This window comes from Phoxinus phoxinus (genome assembly GCF_949152265.1).
Source record: "Phoxinus phoxinus genome assembly, chromosome: 13".
Classification (NCBI taxonomy): Eukaryota; Metazoa; Chordata; class Actinopteri; order Cypriniformes; family Leuciscidae; genus Phoxinus; species Phoxinus phoxinus.
Window position 1 is genome coordinate 15,225,199 of NC_136888.1, and position 27,462 is coordinate 15,252,660.

At 41.8% G+C, this 27,462-nt stretch overlaps 2 protein-coding genes across 7 annotated transcripts in view; one reads left to right on the forward strand and one right to left on the reverse strand.

Moving 5' to 3' along the window:
* Positions 1–9,059, reverse strand: part of tdp1 (tyrosyl-DNA phosphodiesterase 1) — a 40,536-nt gene extending 31,477 nt beyond the window's left edge. The window contains exons 1-8 of one of the 2 annotated variants that reach the window (XM_079633431.1): positions 8,810–9,059; positions 7,918–8,525; positions 7,747–7,790; positions 7,588–7,643; positions 7,383–7,479; positions 4,699–4,733; positions 3,641–3,733; positions 351–521 (exon numbers count right to left, since the gene is read on the reverse strand). In XM_079633431.1, coding sequence (XP_079489557.1) covers positions 351–521; positions 3,641–3,733; positions 4,699–4,733; positions 7,383–7,479; positions 7,588–7,643; positions 7,747–7,790; positions 7,918–8,515 — 1,094 coding nt within the window. In that variant the 5' untranslated portion in view covers positions 8,516–8,525; positions 8,810–9,059. The remainder of the gene's footprint in view (positions 1–350; positions 522–3,640; positions 3,734–4,698; positions 4,734–7,382; positions 7,480–7,587; positions 7,644–7,746; positions 7,791–7,917; positions 8,526–8,809) is intronic. The other variant, XM_079633432.1, reaches the window with a different exon arrangement.
* Positions 9,060–9,777: 718 nt separating this feature from the next.
* efcab11 (EF-hand calcium binding domain 11) overlaps positions 9,778–27,462 on the forward strand; it is a 77,704-nt gene continuing 60,019 nt past the window's right edge. For 4 of the 5 annotated variants that reach the window (XM_079633437.1, XM_079633434.1, XM_079633433.1 and 1 more), the window contains exon 1: positions 9,779–9,940. In XM_079633437.1, the coding sequence (XP_079489563.1) occupies positions 9,863–9,940 (78 nt within the window). In that variant the 5' untranslated portion in view covers positions 9,779–9,862. Of the gene's footprint in view, positions 9,941–27,462 lie in introns of all 5 variants that reach the window. The other variant, XM_079633436.1, reaches the window with a different exon arrangement.

Sequence of the window (27,462 nt, forward strand, 5' to 3'; positions counted from 1 at the left end):
CTGATAGTTACAGTTGGTTTTCTTATAGATCTGTCTTTAATAGTTTATAAGTTTTCATTAAAAATCAATTTCCCTATGGAGAAAATTAAATACTATAAAAATAGTTTGTTATGACTGAATTAAAAAAAAAAATTCACTTGATTTAGTCAAGTTAGTTTTAAATACAATGTGATTTTAGATGACTTACATGTCAGCCAGACGGGTCTCTAAATGAATGGTGGCTGCCAGAACAAGCAGCATTGTGGATACCTTTAGCAATCAGTCAGATCTCCAAGGTCTGGCTATGCAAGTCTGATATCACACAATCTTTCTAATTAGAATATGGCACTTTTATTTGTTAAGATTCGCACCTGGTTTCTGACAGATCATGCTGTTTGATGCGGTCAATCCACTCGGCAAGCTCTGGTGCCCGGTATGCTTCCAGGTAATCCAGCAGGTCTCTTTTGAAGTTGGTGGGAGACTCCCCCGCTGTTCCCAGACTTCCCTCCGGTAACCTGGGGTAAAGAGGACTCATCCACATCCTGTCACAGAGAAACACGGAGCATTACTAATGAAGCCAATGGAAATGGCGTGAATCATTAAAATGTTAAAAAGTTCATGCACAAGATTGTCAGATCCTGTGGTGGTGACTAAGGCATATCATTAATTGGTTTGCTTGTGTTACATGATATACCAATATACCCTGTTCAAAGTCAGATGTCTTTAATCCCAATGGGTAATTATAGCAAAGTTAGTCAGAAAAACTCAAATTGATGCACAGAACTTGCTTCATGTTGATACAGACATCACTGATAACTTGCATTTCATCAGAAGTTAAGTAATCGCTTTGACATTCAGGTCAGATTTGTCAGACTGATTTAAAACATATTTTCGAACTATTCGTTAAAAGAAGCGGCTCACAAGAGTCATTTGTTTTGGAATCAGACTATACTGGTTTGTTTCTGTACACATCCAGCAAAGACAACTCAATAAGATATTACCTGATATTATTTTGTATCTTTTGTTTTTTTACATCACATTCAATACAGACTGGAAACTCACATTTAAAATGGTTAAAGGTAACAAAGGAGCATCGCAAAAAACAATGCTATAAATGCGTAAATAAGTCTCTCCATAAAATTTCTAGTGAACAAAAAGACAAAGAACACAAGGATTGTGAAAATAACACGTTTTCATTCGACTCAAGTAAAAAAATGGGGTCACACAAATCTACCCTTACTAAGGCCCGTAGTAGTGAATCCATTGATGCAATAGTTCAGTTTCTTAATAATTTATTGCTAATTGACATATTTTTGTACTAACATTTGATGGAGACCCTTTTGTAGTATTAATGCTTCTGCATTCTAAAAGTGGACACATACCTCAACCTGAAAAAGACCTCAACGTTCTAGACTTCTCTTAGAGAAATCCAATATCTCATGATTGGAGGAGTGTGGAGACTTGTCTTGACAGACTGGTTATGGCATATTCCCCTGAGACACTAGGAGAACAAATCAATACGGATTCAGATTGGAGCCATTACAATAAACTTCAGAAGAGACTTGGGAGGAAGAGACCTTCGTCTGTGTGAATAATAGTCATAATATGGCTTGGGCTGCAATATCTAAGGAATACCTGGGATCAGACAGATGAGGAGACACGTCAGACCTGTAATAATGATATTCACTGTGCACTGTGCAGACAGGTTGGCAAAGTGAATATGCGCGAGGAATTCTGCATAACATTGAAGAAATACTCTGGTCTTCATATAACTGCATCTAGCATTTAACAAGCCAATTCAAACAGCTAAGCTATGAAAATAAGTGTTGCTGTTTAGAAGCTTTGCAATTTTCATGAGAAAATCAGATCTCTCAACCATAATCCCAACTACAGCCCATTCGTGGGACTGTTTTCTTAATCCCGGTCCTGCCAAAAGTCTGACCATTATCGCCCTCTCCCGCAACATGCATGTTCCACTCCCGATAGCACACGCAATGTCTTTATCCATTCCTGCCTGAACCCGCAAACATTGTCACAGCTTGTAGAGATTGTGATACATTTACAAACGTTAGGGCTATGTTAAACGTTCAGAATAACATACATTAAACATTGCGTTTAATTAAACTGACCATAAAATAAAGAAATGCTAAAGTAAAGCACCACACATGACAAACACATTGGGCTAATTTATTATTAGCCTTCTAAAACTTCTCACAACTAGCAGAGCCTAAAACATTTAACAACACCATAAACAGGTAAAGATAACAGTTAAACTCTGTAACCTGACAAGACACAATCTTTAAATGAATTTAAGAAAGTCAATAGTGGCAATTTTTATTTAATGCTAATTGTACAATCAAATCATAACCACAGATTCTTTCAAATTTAGAAAATGTGGCCCCTTTCTCCACTTTTCTAATCTGCCAAACATTTCCACTTGTGGCTACACTTTATTTTTCCCACTTTTATTTTTAGAGTCTCTGAGGACAAGAAATGATGAATAGAATAGGTGGAAGCGGGATGGAACTTTTTTTTTACATTTCCGGGGTTCTCAGAAACTGAAGTCGTCATAGTTGTGTAAGCTTCTGTAGTGGTGAACGTGAGATGACAGCAAAAACTATTTTTGTATTCCCATTTGCTTCAATAGCAAAAGAAAAAATACATGATAGCATTTACTCGACTTTCCAAAAGAGGGAAACAATATCGTGAGATTGATTACAGCAGTCAGAAGAGAGGATTACCGTATGTAAAATTTTCCGTCATTCCCTCAGCTGTTAAATACCCTCGCAGCAAATTTGTTTAAGGGTCCGCTGGGAAACGTCAAGCTGGATTGACATCGTCTGTATAAACACCACAGTACAACGTGGCACAGCATGTGTACTATCCACTAGGCCATGGCTCCAACCGTTTTTTAATGCCCTCTGTGTGAACTAATACTGATCTTGAAGTACAGGTTGAGTAAATGTGCTAATATACTATGCCAGATTGCCTGAATATATGTATGCCAGAAGGTTTAAATATTAATTGCTCAATTTAGAGATTTAATTTGCTTCTCACTAATTAGTGTGAGTGATAACCTAACTGCCAGGCTTACCCTATGACTCTTGAGCTTTTGTCTCCTTAATGGTATTCTGTTCCCGATACACCGCTAATAAAATCGAGCCCAATAGCCAAAAGCAATTGCTAATTCATTGGGCATCGCTCTGACCTGCCTTAGAATGAATATGACACCATGGAGAACATATGTATTAATGGATGGCTTTCATAAAACGCTACTTAATTTAAGCAAATATTCCATGTAGCTAATTTAAACAGACCATTTCAGGTCAGAGAGGAGTCTATAACAACACGATTGGTTTATTCAGATTTGTAGAGCTCAACACTCCAATTTAGGATACATCAGCTTAATTTCAATTTACTCTTAAGTGTCTGCACAGTGTGTTGTCATAGCAACAGACAAATGCGTCATTAGCGAATGCACAACTTCCATTTCAGGAATGAAACAAATGTTGTCATACTCGGAAAATGAACAACTTAAAAAAAAAAAGAGCACAACATAAACAGCTCGTTTCTAAATTGACCGCACCATAAGCTATAACATTTTCATTATGAACATTCATTGACATGAGCACTGTAAGATCTTGCATTTAGCTCGTCTTACCCTTGTGTCTTCTGGTACCAATCGGCTCGGATGAGGTTTGAGGTAAGAATGATGACTCTGAATCCCTCCTCGTACCAAAGCAGCATCATTTTCCTGCAAAAAGCAACTACAACTTAAATACAATATTACATAATGACATTAATTTGATCTAATCTCTTTTATTCATTTGTGTCCTTCAAAACACTGCCATTGAACCATATGGTACATTTACCAAAGACGCAATATTACTTCCTTGCATAATAACATTGATTTTACCTAAAATACATGCCTTTTTGTGTCAAGCGACATGAAAGAGTACCCTTCAGAACGGGGGAACATTTATTAAGCCTTCAGCTTTTGTATTATATTAATTATAACAAGAACCCCACATTTTGGAATATAAAATCAATTCTGTGCTGTTCTCTGGGTGGAAAAGGTATTATTTTATTTAATAAAATAAGAAAAAGCTCTCTATGTTCTTCAGGAGGGATGTTTAAAACTAATTTGAAGGCAAATTTGCACATGAAGACCTGACAAAGGTGTTTGAGAAGGATTATTCTGCCAGTCTTTATGTTCTTTTGCTTCCTTTTTTTGTTAAATTTATATCAAATAAGACAAGCCTTTTAATTAGTTCATCTGGAGTCAAAAAATGCTCAATCCTGTTATGTCAGCCTCTGTTGAATAAAACATGCAAGATTCTATGGAGGGAAAACAGTACTCTAGGAATACATCACATTAAAATTCAATACTGCGCCTGTTTAACATCTAATTTCAACTCATCACAACAGATGCTCATCTGATAATCTGCGCATCGGCATGGGTTGCGAAGAATTGAATACTCTCTTGAGTAGCTTGAGGAGTGCTACCTCCCATATGCAGAATGCTACTGACTGCTCATAAATACTACACCTGATCAAGGTATTTTAATAAAAAGTAAATAAGCTACAACAATACCACTGTTGACTTGTCACTCAAAAACACTGCTTTATGGATTTTTACTAGAAACCAAGCTTACGTCTAAGTTCTTCGCTCACAGTCTCACTAAAATTATACAGAGAAATAAAATGTCCAACACTCACGTATGATGTGTGCCAAATGCAATGTCCAGTTTGGCCTGTCAAAAACCATAGAGAGTTCAATTCAACAATAAACATTTAGTATTTATTTTAAAATAAAATGGTATGTAATAACAACAAAAGTTCTCAGTTGTCACAATTTTCCCATCATACACGGATATTGAGAAACAAATAGTTTAGAGCAGTGGTTCTCAACTGGTTCGGCCACAGGACCCACATTTTCCTATGGTCATTAAGCGGCGATATATAAAATAAATGTGCTTTTAAAAACCAAGAAAATGTATTTCACAATAATTGTTGACGTATGCAGAGTCGCACACACAATTGCCAACCCAACTAATACTGATGAATAAGTATAAGGTATTGCTATTAAATAGCAGTCCCAAACTAGTTTTTAAACCCAAACACTTTAAATAATTGGTTTGAGTAGGGCAAAGTTAAATTAAACAAATTAGTTGCATCAAATCAACTTTCTTTTTCTTTTTGAGTTCACAAAACTGAGACATTTTAAGTAATCAGAATTGTTTTGAGTTTTATGAACTTGTTTCTTTTCATTTGGACCAACTTAAATTTAACTGAAACTGGGCTGGGATTTCCATTTCCCAGCATGCTTTGCCATGGCACGTAAAAGGGAGAGTAAATGCTAAAATTTAGTGTTATATAATGTTTTTTGTGCAAGATTAATGTTAAGTGGGAAATGCAGTAGTGTTTATTGTTTTGCTATGGGGTATATGAACAGGTATATGTTACAGTTTTTCTCAATTGCCAAAACACAATTTCTGAAACCTTGCTCCATTTTCTGAAAACATTAAACACAAAACCTCATCTTCAAGCGCTATTTACAAAACCTCTGACTCCTATCGCAAAATGAAACTTTCGCCTCAAAACAGTTTTACCTGTGTTCAAAATCAAACACTGCTCTCAAATCATAAACAAAGTGATCAAAATTATATACACTATCAAGCAGTCAGTAAACAATACACCAAAAATAGAAAACACGTTCAAACATAGTTCTCAGGGAGAAGTACATTTTTAATCTCAAAACAAATTTAATATTTTTCCATCATTGTCTTTTGATGAACAAAAACATGTTCTATCATAGTAGAATAGAATAGAATAAGGCATTTATATAGCGCTTTCATATGTACTACTGTACACCCAAAACGCTTTACAATCATATCAGGGGGTCTCTCCTCAACACCACCAGTGTGCAGCATCCACTTGGATGATGCGACGGCTGCCACAGTACAACAGCACCAGTGCGCTCACCACACACCAGCTATAGTGGAGAGAGGAGAGAGAGTGATAGAGGCAATGGATGGGGATTATTAGGAGGCCATGATTGGTAAGAGCCAATGCCGGTGGAATGTGGCCAGGACACACCGGGGTTACACCCCTACTCTTTACGAGAAGTGCCATGGGATTTTTAATGACCACAGAGAGTCAGGACCTCGGTTTTACATCTTATCCGAAGGACGGTGCTCAAAATTTGTTTTGTTCTTCCTCCTCCTTACCCTGCATCTCACAAACTTGTCCTTTGTCTCTGTGATACTGTAATTCTTGTTCTTTGTTGATATGAACCTGCAACCAGTCAAAATCTATTGAGTAGTCAGTACTGTTAACAAATGGAAAGCACAATGTTCAGGGCCATACAATTTGTTCATTGTACAGTATACAGCCTACAATGCACTGTACTACAGTACACAATACTAAAAGGGACAAAAATCAAATATTGGTTGTGTCACATCTTTTGAAACAGGTTAAATCAATTTTGAGTGGTTGTGTTCAATCAATGACATGTGTTCTCTATTTGTGCTTGATTGTTGCCACTTGTGTTTACCAGTATGGATGACATGTGCATTAGAGTGCAGAATGTGTTTTGAGATTGAGAATGTGTTTAGAGTTTTGCTGAAAAGTCTAAGTGAGATCTGCAAATTGTGTTTTACCATGTGAAATGGTTTACGGTATTGACAACAGACTGCACAATTAGCTAAATGAGTTCAGGCAACTGAGAACTTTGTTCAGCCAATGGGTTTTAGTGTTTTAGCAAATGAGAAAATTGTTTAAATGTTCTATATTGCTGTACTCATTCAGCAATTGGTATGCTATTGGTGATTCCATGATTTACTAATCAGTCTTTATCACACTTTCAGAGTTTGAAAAGCGGAAGCTTCAAATTGGAGTGTAAAAAACTTCTTTGTTTCAATGTCTGTGCCCATAGTACGGGATTGTTGTGATTTATTTATATAAAATTCAGGACAGGCACTTCTTCTAATGCAGAGATGCCCAAACTAGTCCCCGCGGTCATATACAACAGCAAAAACCAAGTCCAAATCCAGAAAAGTTGGCTTTATTAGAATAATGACAATGATATATAGCCTGACAACATCTTATCTGACCGCAGATAACAACACACAGGCACGCTTTACTTTAACTGTATCAGACAGAAGTCAAAAGCTTTCACACATCTCTTTCAAAATAAAATGATCGCATCAGAAAAATATTTAGAATTACGTTTTTTGTTTCTGTTGATGTTTTGACGGCGCACTCAAAACGGTCTTGCGACCCACCAGTTGAGAGAGACTGGTTTAGAGGACCTCAGACTACCATAAAGTTTAATGCTTCCCTCTAGTGGAATAAGTAGCTTAATGCAAATCAAGAGAACCATAAAAAAAAAAATCACAGACCTGGCAGAAACGAATATTTGGATATGGTTTGGCTTGCTCAATTAACCGAGCCTTGGACTCTCTCTTTTCTCCGTGAACGAGTATGACCGGTTTGTCCCTAAAAAACAAACAGCATAAGTACTTAATGGCATGTAGTGCCATTTCATTTGATGTAGTGAAATTATGTTTTCAATTTATGCAGCTGCAACACCACATCAAATCTTACCTAAATTCTGGCGGATACTGCTCCACCATCCATGGAATGTCAAAACAGTAATTAAACTACAAAAGAAGAAAGATGTGAATCAGGACAAAAACATTACAAACGTTTGTGTGTGGTTTGTGGTAAACACCTTAGCTGCAACTTCATCCATTAACACAATACCTGTACAGACTCTTTTAGCATTCCAAACATCGGAGAAAGTATATCTGATTATTGGAGAGGGAGAGGGAAAGAAAACAGGAAGATTATTAGAAATATACAACATTATATCATAATTTTATTATATATATATAATATATATAATACTTGTATAAGTTCAAACTCTTTAAATACCTTTGATATGCAGCGCTCCAGTGTTAAACTTTTTCGGTATCCCAGTGACTTTGTTTAAATAAAAACGATACATGTCATTCATAGATAATAAGTTGGTCTCAAAGAAATCAGTTGGCTCTTCTTTATAATAACTAGTGCCGTGAGGGCTCGGAGGACGTTTGACTTCGGTCTTCTTCCTCTTAGGACTTAGATTTGGCTTTTTGGGTTCATTTTTCATGACAGGTGGAGGAGCTTCATCATCACTGCTGGAGAGGTTCCAGCCACCCTCCTCGGTTTCTCTCTTTCTCTTTACAGCAGGTGAAGAGTTGCTTTCATACTTTACAGGGACGGTTTGATGCACATGTGCAGCTTTTCTGGCTTCGGATCCCATGGAAGGAGCAGACGGTTCTTTCACAGGATGGGAATTTTCAGCTTTCTCGTTGCGTTTTGGACTCAGTTTTGGCTCTTGTTTGAAGGTGATTACCTTATCTGGTTTTATTTCTAAATCAGTTTTAATGCTTGGTTTGTTTAAACCCTTTTGAGGTGTTGGAGGGATAACGTTGTCCTCGTCTTCACTATCTGATATGGTCCACTTGCCATGTTGACTGTCCTGGGACATTTTTGTTCAGCTGTGGATCACAAACAGCTTTAGATTATCTTTTTTTAATGCATGCTGTAAACTGTAAAACGAGCATACTATATTCTGTAAACAACAGTTCCTTATAATTGTCATTTGACAAAATGTATTGAAAAACAACTTTGTGTAGCCTAATTGTACAAATAGATGGAGCCTAAAACAATAGATAAATGCTCGCATTGCATCAAATGAACAAGTGATAGATTAAAGAGCTTAACCACATTGTATACATAAGCAGACCAAGTTAAATGTAAATTAACGTAACGTTAAACTTACAAAGAGGCGGGAAGATGAAATGTACAGGCTAACTTACAGGTAAAGGATTCAAATGGTACGGTTAACGTTACAAAGAAAGCTAAATAAGTTACATGTGCTGCATATGTGCAGCTACGAAACTACTAGACCGTTGTCCATTTGAAACTCATATCATTAACATAGACACAACAGTTTGTTGTGTTTTGATTCGGCATACACGCTCTGAACATTCCACATGTAGGCTAGATACAGAAGGGAAAAACTGTTCTTCAAAATAAAAGTCTCTGTGATACTCGACATTGAACAATTTGAACATGGAAGCCCATTTCCACCGCATTAGAAAAAAACATAATTATGACATACAAAGTAATAAATACGACATAAAAATTAAGACATAAAGGCCGACATTGCATGTTATAATTATCACTTTCTATGTCATAATTTCGACGTATGTCATAACTGACGTTTATCTATGTATTCCATATCATAACCATGACTTGGTAGCTCATAATTTCGAATTTCATCTCATAGTTATGTGTCATAATTTCGACTTTTCTTTTTTATTGCAGAAATTTCACAAGACAGAAAACTATTTCGACTTTTACTGTCATTATGATTTACCAAAGCATGATTTATTTTCTTAGGTGGCGGAAGTGGGCTTCCATTTACCGTATATTTATGCACATTGTTAATGCCACTATCACTTTCATATACTGTGAGCACACACACTATTACTATTTTCATTACAATAATGAGAAAGGGGTGCTTTATTATCATACAAATACTGTCATAATGCAAAAAAGCCCTAATAATAATATTTCATCATATGACCCAAAAATAGGCTTTTATTTAAACAGAGTACAATTTCCTAAAGATTTTTTTTGTGGGTTGACTTCTAGTTTGAAAATAATGGTCTTCATCATAGTAGATCATTCGCCAATCAGCGACTCTGGTACTGCGTGCTTAAACTCAACAAATCAGCACAGCAAACCAATCCCCCACATCCATACGGTTTCTATGCAAACATCTACAACTTTCCAGTAGTCTTCAGATATTTATATCTAGGTTGTCCCAATGCAAATATTCAGCGCTGGAAGAAGCTTTAGGAATGAGAGACAAATAAACGATGCCGAAATTAAAAAACTTGAGTTGGTAAGATTTAAGTCTTGTTGATTTTGAACGATGTCATGACGCTTGTGGAAACAGATTTGATTGAAACAGATGCTGGTGCGAATGCTGAGATTACATATATTTACAATATAATATGATAATATGTGGATAAGGTAGACATTTTTCAAGTTATCCGAATGAACATGTCAAACTTTTGTGTAACTTAAGTGAACGGGCGTTGAATAACGTTATATATCTGGGCTTCATTATTTAAAAAGCTTGGTCTTGTGACATTTAGATAAAACGTTAGATAACTTGCATAATAGAAAGTAAATTTGAGGTTTCTTGACAATATGGATGCAAATGGATAAGACATGTTTGAATTTTAAGACAGCAGGAAAAAAAAATTATTCCGCCCGAACAGGGACTTGAACCCTGGACCCTCAGATTAAAAGTCTGATGCTCTACCGACTCCGCTAAAGCTGGGGAACAATAGTCTGGAGAGGGGGGGGAAGAAGGAGGAAAGAAGGGGAAGAAGGGGGAAGGAAAAGAGAAAAAAAGAGAGGAAAAAAGAGAAAATCGTCGGTTCGAATCCCGATTGGAACATGCATCAATTAATGCAAACTCTTACAAAGTGCTATGAATCTATCAAATATAGCTTAAAAACTGATACAAATAGAATTGGTAATTGTTGCAATAACAATAATAAAAATAAGAATATGATACTACTACTTCTACTGCTTATAATAATAATAGTAATAATAAACCTTTATATCAAAGAAATGTTTCTGACAACCACTTCTCACATCCTGTGGACCTGTTATACAATTCTGTCCCTTTCTTGTAATTTTAATGCTTTGTTGCAATACAAATAATTAAAATAAGAATATGATGCTACTACTGCTTATAATAAATAATAATAAACCTTTATATCAAATAAATGTTTCTGACATTCACTTCTCACACACTGTGGATCTGTCTGGAATACCATTATGTTGTGAGTTTGTAGAAAGTTTTCCAGATAGGTTTGATAGAAAAAAGCCAAAGGATACTGTTGTAGAAATAAAGTTATTTTTATTTTTTATTTACAAACACCTTCTCCTTCTCTCTCACATAAACACACCCTTATGAGCATGCACACATGCACGCACACAGTATATAACAGGTTGTGGACTATTTACAAACAAAAAGCTTTACAGTAAGCTTAGTCTCATATGGGGTAAATTAACAAATTTAAAAAGCAAATGAACAAATTAGCTTCATGGAGGGTGAACAAATGACCCTAACGGAGGCGTACACACACGCACACACACACATGTAGCATTTTGAAATAAACTAATTATTTTTTTTTATCTGCCCTCTTCTTCTTCATCTCCTCCATCCACTGGTCAAGTGGCATAACAGCAGTCTGGGGACAGTAAATGTGGCCATAATACTGGCCGTGGCCAGTAACTTTGTTTCGGGGCTGGTGGCACAGACTGCACTTGTTTTTGTCCACAGTGCGGACGTAGGGCCTCCGAGCAGGTGGTGGGGAGGGAATGGGGCCAGCAGGAGCAATCTGCCGGACGGCAGGAACTGGAGCTGGACACAAAAACACAAACGGGCCAAAGGCAGGACTGGGGTTGGGAATGACAGGTAAAGGAGCAGAAACAGGTGTTTGGACAATGGGTGCAAATGCAGGACTGGGGTTGGTGATAACAGGTAAAGGAGCAGAATCAGCAGGGAACAACTGCATTGGCCGGAAAACTTTTGGAGGAGGGGGGTGCGGAGCTGGAACTGAAGACTTTCGCTTGTCCACTGCCTTTCCCACTGTGCTTTCAGGCAAGTGGTAGCGGTGTTGGGGACCAGGCTGTATGGGTGCTGCAGTGGGGCGAATCTGTCCAGGGGGGAGAGGCCTAGCAGCAATAGGAATGGGGGCTGGCAAGTTCACACCCTGAAGCAGGATGGCACATTCTTGCCTCTTCAGCCGCTTGTTGTGCCACTGAATTAAGGTTGTTTGATTCACCTCAAACAATTGCAGGGTGGTATTCTCCATCACAGTCCCATTGCCCAGGACCAGCTGCCGGATCTTGCTGTAGTCCCTCAGAATTAGAGTCCATCTTGTTACGGCATGATTTCCCAATTTTTTGGGGCTCCTGTGAATATCACACAGTTTAACAAAGATAAACTCTACCAGGCGGCAACAGTCTGGCCACTGGGCAGGGGATCCTGTTGACCCAAGGACACAACGGGTCATGCTGTCCACACCAGGCGTGAACTCAGGCTTGGTTTTTGAGCACCTGAAGCGTCCTGTTGTAAGACGCACCTGGTGCCGGGCAGCGTACGCCACTCTCTGCTGGTCATACGGAAGCAGGCTTTGCCATAGGACAATGATGGTACTGGCCTGCTGGTGGCTCAGAGTTTGCCCAGTTTCCACCCTAAGCCCCACCAAGTAGCCTGCCAGGTTGTCCACTCTCTCTATCCCTGGTACACTGCGCTCATCCACAGCCTGGTAAAATATAAGAGAAATTCAATGTAAAAAAGATACAATAGCACAGGCAGAAGAACAACACAACCATCACAATGTACTTGTCACAAAAAGTCTTACCAGCGGTTGCTCAGGCACTGCTTGCACTCCTGGAGGAGCAGTGGCTGCAGCGACAGAGACAGTGAGAGTGGTCGGGAGAGGAAGGATGGAGGCGTAGGTGGTTGTGGCAGAGGATGGACCAGAGGCGGCGTGGGTGGTTGTGGCAGAGGATGGACCAGAGGCGGCGTGGGTGGTTGTGGCAGAGGATGGACCAGAGGCGGCGTGGGTGGTTGTGGCAGAGGATGGACCAGAGGCAGCGTGGGTGGTTGTGGCAGAGGATGGACCAGAGGCGGCGTGGGTGGTTGTGGCAGAGGATGGACCAGAGGCAGCGTGGGTGGTTGTGGCAGAGGATGGACCAGAGGCAGCGTGGGTGGTTGTGGCAGAGGATGGACCAGAGGCGGCGTGGGTGGTTGTGGCAGAGGATGGACCAGAGGCAGCGTGGGTGGTTGTGGCGGATGGACCAGAGGCAGCGTGGGTGGTTGTGGCAGAGGATGGACCAGAGGCAGCGTGGGTGGTTGTGGCAGAGGATGGACCAGAGGCAGCGTGGGTGGTTGTGGCGGATGGACCAGAGGCGGCGTGGGTGGTTGTGGCAGAGGATGGACCAGAGGCAGCGTGGGTGGTTGTGGCAGAGGATGGACCAGAGGCAGCGTGGGTGGTTGTGGCAGAGGATGGACCAGAGGCGGCGTGGGTGGTTGTGGCGGATGGACCAGAGGCGGCGTGGGTGGTTGTGGCAGAGGATGGACCAGAGGCGGCGTGGGTGGTTGTGGTAGATGGACCAGAGGGCACCCTGGTCATCCAGTTGAAAGACTGAAAAAAAGGGGGGAAAAAACATGTTTATGGAATTTAATCTATCTTTTTTACTTTGCTTTTTTATTAATCTATTTACTCTTTAGATTGTATTAATGGTATTTAGTTTGTTTCTATTTTTCTTTTCATTGCACTACAAATACATTTAATGGTGCTGTACAAATAAAATTAATAGTGCTATACAAATAAAGTTAATAGTGCTATACAAATAATACTACTTGTACTGTTATTATTACAGTAAGAATAGTTACCAGTTGTTGATTAGGTGCTGCTGTGGTGGTGTTAGCAGACCCAGTCTGGACAGAGGCAGGAGTGCTGGCTACGCTGGTCGTGGTGGGTGATGAGCCAGGGGACAGGTCCAGCACCTCAATAGTGGGATCCAGGTTAAGGTCCAAACTGATATCTCCGAATCCCTCATCCTCCAACTCCTCTTCCGTGCCCACATCCTCCAACATCTGTTCTGTCACCTCAGAGTCAGGATCCACGTCCTGCATGGCCTGCCCTGTTTGACGGTACAGGTAATCTATACCTATGAGTTCACCTGGGACAGACATGAGAACACAGTAAAGGGAAATAAGTTTTCAGAAAAATAATATAAATATTCTATTTTTATGCAATATAAAAAGCAATTTAAAGCTAAAACTCACCAGTATAGACAGATGGTGGCTGAAAAGATGGTACAAGCTGTCTTCCAAGTACCTTAACACTGTGGGTGTTGACACAGTGCACTAGGTCCCCGGAGTAGCATAACAGGGACGGAGGTGTGCATGCCAGAGATGCCATTTTACGGTCCTGATTCCACCTGTTCAGGCCTTCCAGGAGGTACAGCTGGAAATTTAAGCTGTTGGCGCTTGTTCCTTTAGACAAGATCAATAACGTTACATTACTTTTTTTGTGCTGTGCTATTTGAAAGACATTCATTGTGTCACCCTTAATATTTCTGATGAATAATGATTTATACTGACCTGGAATGAACCTGTTCAGGTGGAGATGAAAGGACTCCAGTGATGTGGAGCCCCTTGCGCATCTGTATTTTGGCAGCACAATACCACCTTTGGTGGTGGTGCCAGTCTGTGTGTAGAGCAGCACACCTGGTTCATCCTGAATGCACTTTACGTGCCTCTTCTGGACTTGCCAGATGTGCTGCATCCTCTCCTGGTCCAATAGAGGGACACCAAGAAGGTCTCGACCCTTTACCCCCATCAGCTCGCTGAGGAGGTGCTCGATCATCAGAATGGTCTGCTGCTCTCCTCTTGTCCGCCTTCGGCAGTGCAGGGCCAATTCCTCCTTGGTGATCCGTTGGTCCACCATAGTGTCGGTGATACCAGGGACACCTTCGTGATTCAGCTGCTCCCTCTTGGCCTGCCTCAGCAGAGACACATCCCCACTGTCCCATTCAAAAATGCAGCAAGACATGCGTGCCATTAAAATGGGGTAAAGAGGATGTGCATCTTTAGTGCACCCAGCTGCCAGTCGCCGCATGAAGTGGTAGATGTCCAGCTTCACCACCAAGTCTGGCCACCCACCAAATCGCTGCTTGAGCTTGGTCTGCCCAGTGCCCTCACGACAGCAGTCGCAGTCCACATAGAGGAGCTGAGGTGGAGCCACACCCGCATCAGTGTACCTCCGGATGAGGTCAGCTGCCATTCGGTCCAGGGCTGGACCCTCCTGAGCTGTCAGAACACTAATGAGGATCTGGCCCACCTCATTGCTGACAGATGTTAGCCACATAGCTGTCCCCTTTGCAAACCCTGACAGCTTCTTTGTGATCTGTAATCACGCAGAAAAGACAGTGAGTGATGCTAAATTATTTATATATGGAACATTACTTACATACTACTGTACTACTACTACTACTACTACTAATGGTGTATTTTCAATTCTTTTGATTGAAATGTAAAAATAGCTACCTTTTTGGTGGAGTCCGTCTTCAGGATGCAGCCATATGTGGACGTTATGCTGGCTTTAATGTGGTCAATCCTGCACAAGATATCTCGCCCATAAACAGCCAGCATCCACCTGTGGGAGGGGATAGTTTCGGGCTCAGGTGGCTCCTGAAACCTCACAGGGAGCAGGCTTGGCTGGGAGATGAAGTCTGAGCAGGCACCAAGGTATCGGCAAAGACGCTTCAGCCACTCCTCGCTGTGGTTCTCCCGCAGCTGCCTCACTAAGCGAGAGGGGCTGTTGCCCAGGGCCCTCTCCCTCAGGAACCTTATGACCCGCATGTCACAGGCATACCTGAATAAAACAAAGGGAAAGAGAGACAGAAAGACAAACATTAAAACCAGCTCATCTCAATTGTGTTTTAAATGACAAACATTTGTTTCACAAACTAAGTAATCTCAGTATACTCACTTTCGAGTTAGGATCAGCCTAAATTCCAGTCTGTGGGCTAAGTCCAGCTGGTCCAAGATGGCCTTGCTTGTGGAAATGAAGGCCGTTTTGCACCCACTGCACCAGAGAGTCTCCGTGATCATCAGGTAGTACTGGTCCACATCCAGAACCTGACGGGCTCTCTTGTGTGCCCCATAGCCCGTGAGCTGTCTCCCACACACAGGACAGGACAGCCTGACCTTCCAGAGGTGGTATGGCATCCACAGTAGAAGCCTGTGTGTAAAGAAGCGCTCTGGAGCGGGGCCTTGGTGATAGATCAGAGCTGGCTCTGGTGGATCATACCACAGCTTCAGGTCAGTACGAAGCCGATGTTGCTTCCACAAAGCTGCTGAAATCCATTTCTGATCCTGTGGTGGTATGGTTTTCAGCAACTTTGCGGGAAGCCATCCAGACTCTGAACCTGGAGCGGTCACCCTATCCTCGGCAGGTTGAACAGAGGATCCAGCCACAGATGGAGCAGCAGAGGGAACACAGGTGGAGCTGATCACAGGGGTGAGAGGAGCAGAGGACGTCCCAGAGGAGGCAGCGGCTGACACTTCCTAATGTATTAAAAAAGGCAAACACATACAGTAGATATGATTACAAGCCACTTATGATGAGGAATGTTTGTTCAAAATGTAGCATATTTATGTGATCAAACAATATTAGTGTGAAGAAAACGATTAAATTAAAGAGTTTCTCACAACTCTAGAAACAGCTCCTGGAGCACAGGAAGCAGAGGTGGCTTCAGACACAGAAGAAGGAGGAAGAGACAGGGGGGAGACAGTCTGAATATACAGCCTTGGACTGCGAGCAGGAGATGGTGTCCTAGATGCATGGCTGGACAATGGAGAAGTGCTAATAGGCTGCAAGATTAAGAGAACACAGTTTACAATATTGACTGTAATAATCTATCATTATCAGGTATTGCAGTAACAATGATTAGATGAACTCAGCATATCTTTATGGAATGAAATTATTATTTTTTGACTATATACCTTGGTTGCATGCGTCCTTGCCACACCTAGGTTTGGCTTTAAAGCTGCACCATGGGCCCCACCATACCGTGGCTTTGTAAACTGACAAAAAGAAATAAGTAACATTATGTGAAGCATTTTAAAATGCTATAACATATGATAACAAATATCTGCAAAGACATGCATTTACCGATGCCAAAGTTAAAGTAGGCTTTAAAGGTGCCTTTCCAGATGTTGTTCCTGACTGCCCTGGTGTTACAGTTGGTGACGTGGATGGTGTGGATGACACAGGGGCCACAGGGGCCAAACTGGAAGGCTACAGTTTCACAGAAAAGGAAATTAAATTCAAAAATACACAATACACCATCAACACATGCATCACAGTTTTATGAAACACTTCTTATACCTTTTTTGTATGGAAACCACAGTCACATGTCTGTGTCCCCCCAAACAGAGACATTTGCCCCCTGTGTTGCAGTGGACACTTCTCAATCTGTAACATATGACAGTGAATCATAACTATCTGCTCCCTCTATATATTACATAGCTTTCCTGTGTTTATATACATGCCCAAGTTTACCTTCTGATACAGGTCATGCCATTTCTTCTGCCGTGGTGCCGGTCTGTTTCCCTCCTCAGAAGGCCAGACCCCCTGTGTGGCAAATCTGCGCAGACGGGCCATCCATTCACCCTCACTCATAGCCCTGTGCTTCTTGTGCTTGGAAGCCATCTTCCAACAAAGTTTATGACTATTCAGTAGAACTAAGTATGTAATCAAGTTCATACATTTATTTCACATAGCACATATTTCATCTTAGTGTTTTTGGAGAAGGTTATAGTTTGATATTTTGGGAGGAAGGGATATGTGGTGTGTGGGTATAATAATATGCCATAACTCCATAAAAATCTGATTATTACATGTAATTTAGATTACATAGGCTTACAATTAGCCCACATTATGATTATTATCACTTAAACAACACAATGCCCATATTACGTCATAAAACGTCATGTTAATGTTAATAAATGCGCAATTTTATGGTTAGCCTATGTATTGAATTTTCAGCTGAAATGAACAGACAAAATTATTTTACCTGGCGCCCAAAACTGTAGGCTAAATAACGTTACCTTTAGGCATTATTCAGACATATAGCGGTACGAGGTAATCTATATGATAGGTTAGCTATTTTTAGCCAACTTAATCTAAGCATAACAACGTAATAACATACATTATGCACGATAGTAACTTAATTACATTGATATAAACATGTAAAACTGTAAACATTCATTAAAAATAATGAAACTGGCAAAACGTTAAGATGTTCTTCTCTGTAACGTTAGTACACGACACGTAATACGTTAGCTAACTAGTGCTAGTCACTTAACTAAATATAATAACATTGTCGGTTTCTTACCTCGATGTAGTAACGTGAAATCCAAAGTAAAACCAGTTCTTGGACACAGGTCTGTAAAGTTTCAACTTTTTTTCCCAAAACCGCTGGAAACCTCTTAACCTCTGGCGATGCCCCGTCAGGTAGATGGAAAGTTTTTGGGAATGAATGATAGTGATTGTTTGTCAACAAAGGCAAGGAGACGGAGATTTCAGAAATGGACTTTATTGATTGGCTGTAAACTGTGAGGTAAAGATACACATACTGATACGTGATTGATGCATACGATGCATACGTATAAAAAAAAAAGTTGGAAATGGATCATAGTAATTGGAAGCTGGGACGGAGATTATGGGATTAGGCTTTATTGATTGGCTGTGAACATAGATGGAAAGATGCCAATAGTGATACGTGATTGGATGGCAATTGACAGTCTCTCGTTCTCCCGGCACCCGGGAAGCTGGGGAACAATAGTCTGGAGAGGGGGGGGAAGAAGGAGGAAAGAAGGGGAAGAAGGGGGAAGGAAAAGAGAAAAAAAGAGAGGAAAAAAGAGAAAATCGTCGGTTCGAATCCCGATTGGAACATGCATCAATTAATGCAAACTCTTACAAAGTGCTATGAATCTATCAAATATAGCTTAAAAACTGATACAAATAGAATTGGTAATTGTTGCAATAACAATAATAAAAATAAGAATATGATACTACTACTTCTACTGCTTATAATAATAATAGTAATAATAAACCTTTATATCAAAGAAATGTTTCTGACAACCACTTCTCACATCCTGTGGACCTGTTATACAATTCTGTCCCTTTCTTGTAATTTTAATGCTTTGTTGCAATACAAATAATTAAAATAAGAATATGATGCTACTACTGCTTATAATAAATAATAATAAACCTTTATATCAAATAAATGTTTCTGACATTCACTTCTCACACACTGTGGATCTGTCTGGAATACCATTATGTTGTGAGTTTGTAGAAAGTTTTCCAGATAGGTTTGATAGAAAAAAGCCAAAGGATACTGTTGTAGAAATAAAGTTATTTTTATTTTTTATTTACAAACACCTTCTCCTTCTCTCTCACATAAACACACCCTTATGAGCATGCACACATGCACGCACACAGTATATAACAGGTTGTGGACTATTTACAAACAAAAAGCTTTACAGTAAGCTTAGTCTCATATGGGGTAAATTAACAAATTTAAAAAGCAAATGAACAAATTAGCTTCATGGAGGGTGAACAAATGACCCTAACGGAGGCGTACACACACGCACACACACACATGTAGCATTTTGAAATAAACTAATTATTTTTTTTTATCTGCCCTCTTCTTCTTCATCTCCTCCATCCACTGGTCAAGTGGCATAACAGCAGTCTGGGGACAGTAAATGTGGCCATAATACTGGCCGTGGCCAGTAACTTTGTTTCGGGGCTGGTGGCACAGACTGCACTTGTTTTTGTCCACAGTGCGGACGTAGGGCCTCCGAGCAGGTGGTGGGGAGGGAATGGGGCCAGCAGGAGCAATCTGCCGGACGGCAGGAACTGGAGCTGGACACAAAAACACAAACGGGCCAAAGGCAGGACTGGGGTTGGGAATGACAGGTAAAGGAGCAGAAACAGGTGTTTGGACAATGGGTGCAAATGCAGGACTGGGGTTGGTGATAACAGGTAAAGGAGCAGAATCAGCAGGGAACAACTGCATTGGCCGGAAAACTTTTGGAGGAGGGGGGTGCGGAGCTGGAACTGAAGACTTTCGCTTGTCCACTGCCTTTCCCACTGTGCTTTCAGGCAAGTGGTAGCGGTGTTGGGGACCAGGCTGTATGGGTGCTGCAGTGGGGCGAATCTGTCCAGGGGGGAGAGGCCTAGCAGCAATAGGAATGGGGGCTGGCAAGTTCACACCCTGAAGCAGGATGGCACATTCTTGCCTCTTCAGCCGCTTGTTGTGCCACTGAATTAAGGTTGTTTGATTCACCTCAAACAATTGCAGGGTGGTATTCTCCATCACAGTCCCATTGCCCAGGACCAGCTGCCGGATCTTGCTGTAGTCCCTCAGAATTAGAGTCCATCTTGTTACGGCATGATTTCCCAATTTTTTGGGGCTCCTGTGAATATCACACAGTTTAACAAAGATAAACTCTACCAGGCGGCAACAGTCTGGCCACTGGGCAGGGGATCCTGTTGACCCAAGGACACAACGGGTCATGCTGTCCACACCAGGCGTGAACTCAGGCTTGGTTTTTGAGCACCTGAAGCGTCCTGTTGTAAGACGCACCTGGTGCCGGGCAGCGTACGCCACTCTCTGCTGGTCATACGGAAGCAGGCTTTGCCATAGGACAATGATGGTACTGGCCTGCTGGTGGCTCAGAGTTTGCCCAGTTTCCACCCTAAGCCCCACCAAGTAGCCTGCCAGGTTGTCCACTCTCTCTATCCCTGGTACACTGCGCTCATCCACAGCCTGGTAAAATATAAGAGAAATTCAATGTAAAAAAGATACAATAGCACAGGCAGAAGAACAACACAACCATCACAATGTACTTGTCACAAAAAGTCTTACCAGCGGTTGCTCAGGCACTGCTTGCACTCCTGGAGGAGCAGTGGCTGCAGCGACAGAGACAGTGAGAGTGGTCGGGAGAGGAAGGATGGAGGCGTAGGTGGTTGTGGCAGAGGATGGACCAGAGGCGGCGTGGGTGGTTGTGGCAGAGGATGGACCAGAGGCGGCGTGGGTGGTTGTGGCAGAGGATGGACCAGAGGCGGCGTGGGTGGTTGTGGCAGAGGATGGACCAGAGGCAGCGTGGGTGGTTGTGGCAGAGGATGGACCAGAGGCGGCGTGGGTGGTTGTGGCAGAGGATGGACCAGAGGCAGCGTGGGTGGTTGTGGCAGAGGATGGACCAGAGGCAGCGTGGGTGGTTGTGGCAGAGGATGGACCAGAGGCGGCGTGGGTGGTTGTGGCAGAGGATGGACCAGAGGCAGCGTGGGTGGTTGTGGCGGATGGACCAGAGGCAGCGTGGGTGGTTGTGGCAGAGGATGGACCAGAGGCAGCGTGGGTGGTTGTGGCAGAGGATGGACCAGAGGCAGCGTGGGTGGTTGTGGCGGATGGACCAGAGGCGGCGTGGGTGGTTGTGGCAGAGGATGGACCAGAGGCAGCGTGGGTGGTTGTGGCAGAGGATGGACCAGAGGCAGCGTGGGTGGTTGTGGCAGAGGATGGACCAGAGGCGGCGTGGGTGGTTGTGGCGGATGGACCAGAGGCGGCGTGGGTGGTTGTGGCAGAGGATGGACCAGAGGCGGCGTGGGTGGTTGTGGTAGATGGACCAGAGGGCACCCTGGTCATCCAGTTGAAAGACTGAAAAAAAGGGGGGAAAAAACATGTTTATGGAATTTAATCTATCTTTTTTACTTTGCTTTTTTATTAATCTATTTACTCTTTAGATTGTATTAATGGTATTTAGTTTGTTTCTATTTTTCTTTTCATTGCACTACAAATACATTTAATGGTGCTGTACAAATAAAATTAATAGTGCTATACAAATAAAGTTAATAGTGCTATACAAATAATACTACTTGTACTGTTATTATTACAGTAAGAATAGTTACCAGTTGTTGATTAGGTGCTGCTGTGGTGGTGTTAGCAGACCCAGTCTGGACAGAGGCAGGAGTGCTGGCTACGCTGGTCGTGGTGGGTGATGAGCCAGGGGACAGGTCCAGCACCTCAATAGTGGGATCCAGGTTAAGGTCCAAACTGATATCTCCGAATCCCTCATCCTCCAACTCCTCTTCCGTGCCCACATCCTCCAACATCTGTTCTGTCACCTCAGAGTCAGGATCCACGTCCTGCATGGCCTGCCCTGTTTGACGGTACAGGTAATCTATACCTATGAGTTCACCTGGGACAGACATGAGAACACAGTAAAGGGAAATAAGTTTTCAGAAAAATAATATAAATATTCTATTTTTATGCAATATAAAAAGCAATTTAAAGCTAAAACTCACCAGTATAGACAGATGGTGGCTGAAAAGATGGTACAAGCTGTCTTCCAAGTACCTTAACACTGTGGGTGTTGACACAGTGCACTAGGTCCCCGGAGTAGCATAACAGGGACGGAGGTGTGCATGCCAGAGATGCCATTTTACGGTCCTGATTCCACCTGTTCAGGCCTTCCAGGAGGTACAGCTGGAAATTTAAGCTGTTGGCGCTTGTTCCTTTAGACAAGATCAATAACGTTACATTACTTTTTTTGTGCTGTGCTATTTGAAAGACATTCATTGTGTCACCCTTAATATTTCTGATGAATAATGATTTATACTGACCTGGAATGAACCTGTTCAGGTGGAGATGAAAGGACTCCAGTGATGTGGAGCCCCTTGCGCATCTGTATTTTGGCAGCACAATACCACCTTTGGTGGTGGTGCCAGTCTGTGTGTAGAGCAGCACACCTGGTTCATCCTGAATGCACTTTACGTGCCTCTTCTGGACTTGCCAGATGTGCTGCATCCTCTCCTGGTCCAATAGAGGGACACCAAGAAGGTCTCGACCCTTTACCCCCATCAGCTCGCTGAGGAGGTGCTCGATCATCAGAATGGTCTGCTGCTCTCCTCTTGTCCGCCTTCGGCAGTGCAGGGCCAATTCCTCCTTGGTGATCCGTTGGTCCACCATAGTGTCGGTGATACCAGGGACACCTTCGTGATTCAGCTGCTCCCTCTTGGCCTGCCTCAGCAGAGACACATCCCCACTGTCCCATTCAAAAATGCAGCAAGACATGCGTGCCATTAAAATGGGGTAAAGAGGATGTGCATCTTTAGTGCACCCAGCTGCCAGTCGCCGCATGAAGTGGTAGATGTCCAGCTTCACCACCAAGTCTGGCCACCCACCAAATCGCTGCTTGAGCTTGGTCTGCCCAGTGCCCTCACGACAGCAGTCGCAGTCCACATAGAGGAGCTGAGGTGGAGCCACACCCGCATCAGTGTACCTCCGGATGAGGTCAGCTGCCATTCGGTCCAGGGCTGGACCCTCCTGAGCTGTCAGAACACTAATGAGGATCTGGCCCACCTCATTGCTGACAGATGTTAGCCACATAGCTGTCCCCTTTGCAAACCCTGACAGCTTCTTTGTGATCTGTAATCACGCAGAAAAGACAGTGAGTGATGCTAAATTATTTATATATGGAACATTACTTACATACTACTGTACTACTACTACTACTACTACTAATGGTGTATTTTCAATTCTTTTGATTGAAATGTAAAAATAGCTACCTTTTTGGTGGAGTCCGTCTTCAGGATGCAGCCATATGTGGACGTTATGCTGGCTTTAATGTGGTCAATCCTGCACAAGATATCTCGCCCATAAACAGCCAGCATCCACCTGTGGGAGGGGATAGTTTCGGGCTCAGGTGGCTCCTGAAACCTCACAGGGAGCAGGCTTGGCTGGGAGATGAAGTCTGAGCAGGCACCAAGGTATCGGCAAAGACGCTTCAGCCACTCCTCGCTGTGGTTCTCCCGCAGCTGCCTCACTAAGCGAGAGGGGCTGTTGCCCAGGGCCCTCTCCCTCAGGAACCTTATGACCCGCATGTCACAGGCATACCTGAATAAAACAAAGGGAAAGAGAGACAGAAAGACAAACATTAAAACCAGCTCATCTCAATTGTGTTTTAAATGACAAACATTTGTTTCACAAACTAAGTAATCTCAGTATACTCACTTTCGAGTTAGGATCAGCCTAAATTCCAGTCTGTGGGCTAAGTCCAGCTGGTCCAAGATGGCCTTGCTTGTGGAAATGAAGGCCGTTTTGCACCCACTGCACCAGAGAGTCTCCGTGATCATCAGGTAGTACTGGTCCACATCCAGAACCTGACGGGCTCTCTTGTGTGCCCCATAGCCCGTGAGCTGTCTCCCACACACAGGACAGGACAGCCTGACCTTCCAGAGGTGGTATGGCATCCACAGTAGAAGCCTGTGTGTAAAGAAGCGCTCTGGAGCGGGGCCTTGGTGATAGATCAGAGCTGGCTCTGGTGGATCATACCACAGCTTCAGGTCAGTACGAAGCCGATGTTGCTTCCACAAAGCTGCTGAAATCCATTTCTGATCCTGTGGTGGTATGGTTTTCAGCAACTTTGCGGGAAGCCATCCAGACTCTGAACCTGGAGCGGTCACCCTATCCTCGGCAGGTTGAACAGAGGATCCAGCCACAGATGGAGCAGCAGAGGGAACACAGGTGGAGCTGATCACAGGGGTGAGAGGAGCAGAGGACGTCCCAGAGGAGGCAGCGGCTGACACTTCCTAATGTATTAAAAAAGGCAAACACATACAGTAGATATGATTACAAGCCACTTATGATGAGGAATGTTTGTTCAAAATGTAGCATATTTATGTGATCAAACAATATTAGTGTGAAGAAAACGATTAAATTAAAGAGTTTCTCACAACTCTAGAAACAGCTCCTGGAGCACAGGAAGCAGAGGTGGCTTCAGACACAGAAGAAGGAGGAAGAGACAGGGGGGAGACAGTCTGAATATACAGCCTTGGACTGCGAGCAGGAGATGGTGTCCTAGATGCATGGCTGGACAATGGAGAAGTGCTAATAGGCTGCAAGATTAAGAGAACACAGTTTACAATATTGACTGTAATAATCTATCATTATCAGGTATTGCAGTAACAATGATTAGATGAACTCAGCATATCTTTATGGAATGAAATTATTATTTTTTGACTATATACCTTGGTTGCATGCGTCCTTGCCACACCTAGGTTTGGCTTTAAAGCTGCACCATGGGCCCCACCATACCGTGGCTTTGTAAACTGACAAAAAGAAATAAGTAACATTATGTGAAGCATTTTAAAATGCTATAACATATGATAACAAATATCTGCAAAGACATGCATTTACCGATGCCAAAGTTAAAGTAGGCTTTAAAGGTGCCTTTCCAGATGTTGTTCCTGACTGCCCTGGTGTTACAGTTGGTGACGTGGATGGTGTGGATGACACAGGGGCCACAGGGGCCAAACTGGAAGGCTACAGTTTCACAGAAAAGGAAATTAAATTCAAAAATACACAATACACCATCAACACATGCATCACAGTTTTATGAAACACTTCTTATACCTTTTTTGTATGGAAACCACAGTCACATGTCTGTGTCCCCCCAAACAGAGACATTTGCCCCCTGTGTTGCAGTGGACACTTCTCAATCTGTAACATATGACAGTGAATCATAACTATCTGCTCCCTCTATATATTACATAGCTTTCCTGTGTTTATATACATGCCCAAGTTTACCTTCTGATACAGGTCATGCCATTTCTTCTGCCGTGGTGCCGGTCTGTTTCCCTCCTCAGAAGGCCAGACCCCCTGTGTGGCAAATCTGCGCAGACGGGCCATCCATTCACCCTCACTCATAGCCCTGTGCTTCTTGTGCTTGGAAGCCATCTTCCAACAAAGTTTATGACTATTCAGTAGAACTAAGTATGTAATCAAGTTCATACATTTATTTCACATAGCACATATTTCATCTTAGTGTTTTTGGAGAAGGTTATAGTTTGATATTTTGGGAGGAAGGGATATGTGGTGTGTGGGTATAATAATATGCCATAACTCCATAAAAATCTGATTATTACATGTAATTTAGATTACATAGGCTTACAATTAGCCCACATTATGATTATTATCACTTAAACAACACAATGCCCATATTACGTCATAAAACGTCATGTTAATGTTAATAAATGCGCAATTTTATGGTTAGCCTATGTATTGAATTTTCAGCTGAAATGAACAGACAAAATTATTTTACCTGGCGCCCAAAACTGTAGGCTAAATAACGTTACCTTTAGGCATTATTCAGACATATAGCGGTACGAGGTAATCTATATGATAGGTTAGCTATTTTTAGCCAACTTAATCTAAGCATAACAACGTAATAACATACATTATGCACGATAGTAACTTAATTACATTGATATAAACATGTAAAACTGTAAACATTCATTAAAAATAATGAAACTGGCAAAACGTTAAGATGTTCTTCTCTGTAACGTTAGTACACGACACGTAATACGTTAGCTAACTAGTGCTAGTCACTTAACTAAATATAATAACATTGTCGGTTTCTTACCTCGATGTAGTAACGTGAAATCCAAAGTAAAACCAGTTCTTGGACACAGGTCTGTAAAGTTTCAACTTTTTTTCCCAAAACCGCTGGAAACCTCTTAACCTCTGGCGATGCCCCGTCAGGTAGATGGAAAGTTTTTGGGAATGAATGATAGTGATTGTTTGTCAACAAAGGCAAGGAGACGGAGATTTCAGAAATGGACTTTATTGATTGGCTGTAAACTGTGAGGTAAAGATACACATACTGATACGTGATTGATGCATACGATGCATACGTATAAAAAAAAAAGTTGGAAATGGATCATAGTAATTGGAAGCTGGGACGGAGATTATGGGATTAGGCTTTATTGATTGGCTGTGAACATAGATGGAAAGATGCCAATAGTGATACGTGATTGGATGGCAATTGACAGTCTCTCGTTCTCCCGGCACCCGGGCTCTGAAAAGCAGTTTCGGGAGGGAGGTCTAAATCGCTAACTGTATTTTGTAGCTTACGTCGTTACCTTATTACTGAACGGTAACCTCGTAAATCATTACAATCGTTACAAAGAAGTAGCCTAATATTGTGTGGGCATAACAGTAGTTGTGCCGAGATAGGTGACTTGCTACAACTATGGAAATCCGCGACTAGAGGTCGCTGTTCACTATACGAGAACATGTCTGGCGCTCTTTTTTTCGGAGTTCACGGTGTAACGTTAGCCTGCTCCCTGAATCGTGTAGTTCAATTTTCCATATTTAATGTATGTCAGTATCAGTATTTGCTTTCTACCATGCACAAATAAAAATGTCACTGAACTTTTGATTCAGTGAATTTAGATTTTATAATTTAAATAAATAGTTGTGTTTGTTTTCTACAAAGCTGCTTTGGTATATTATGCTTTTTGCACTGTACTAGGCTAATGTTCACCAAATTCCCCTTAATTTCTAACATTTTGTTTCATCTGAGGGGGCAGGGGGGGGGGGGTGGTGGTGGTGTGTATATATATATATATATATATATATATATATATATATATATATATATATATATATATATATATATATATATATATATATATATATATGTTTATTACATGGCTTGGCTGAATTCTAATGTAGAATGTCCGTTCTTTGACCAGATCTTACACTTTTTACCATATTCTTTTTTTTTTATTCGTGTGATGCAAAGATAGTTGAATATAACCTAAATCAACACTCCTCTGCTCTTGCTCAAAGACTCCGAATGAAGCCTCCACACGGGAATAAAAGCTACTTTTATTGGTTACAAATTCTTAGGATGAATATGCAAATTCACCATATAAATACATACATTTTATATAAAATGTATATAAAAAACAA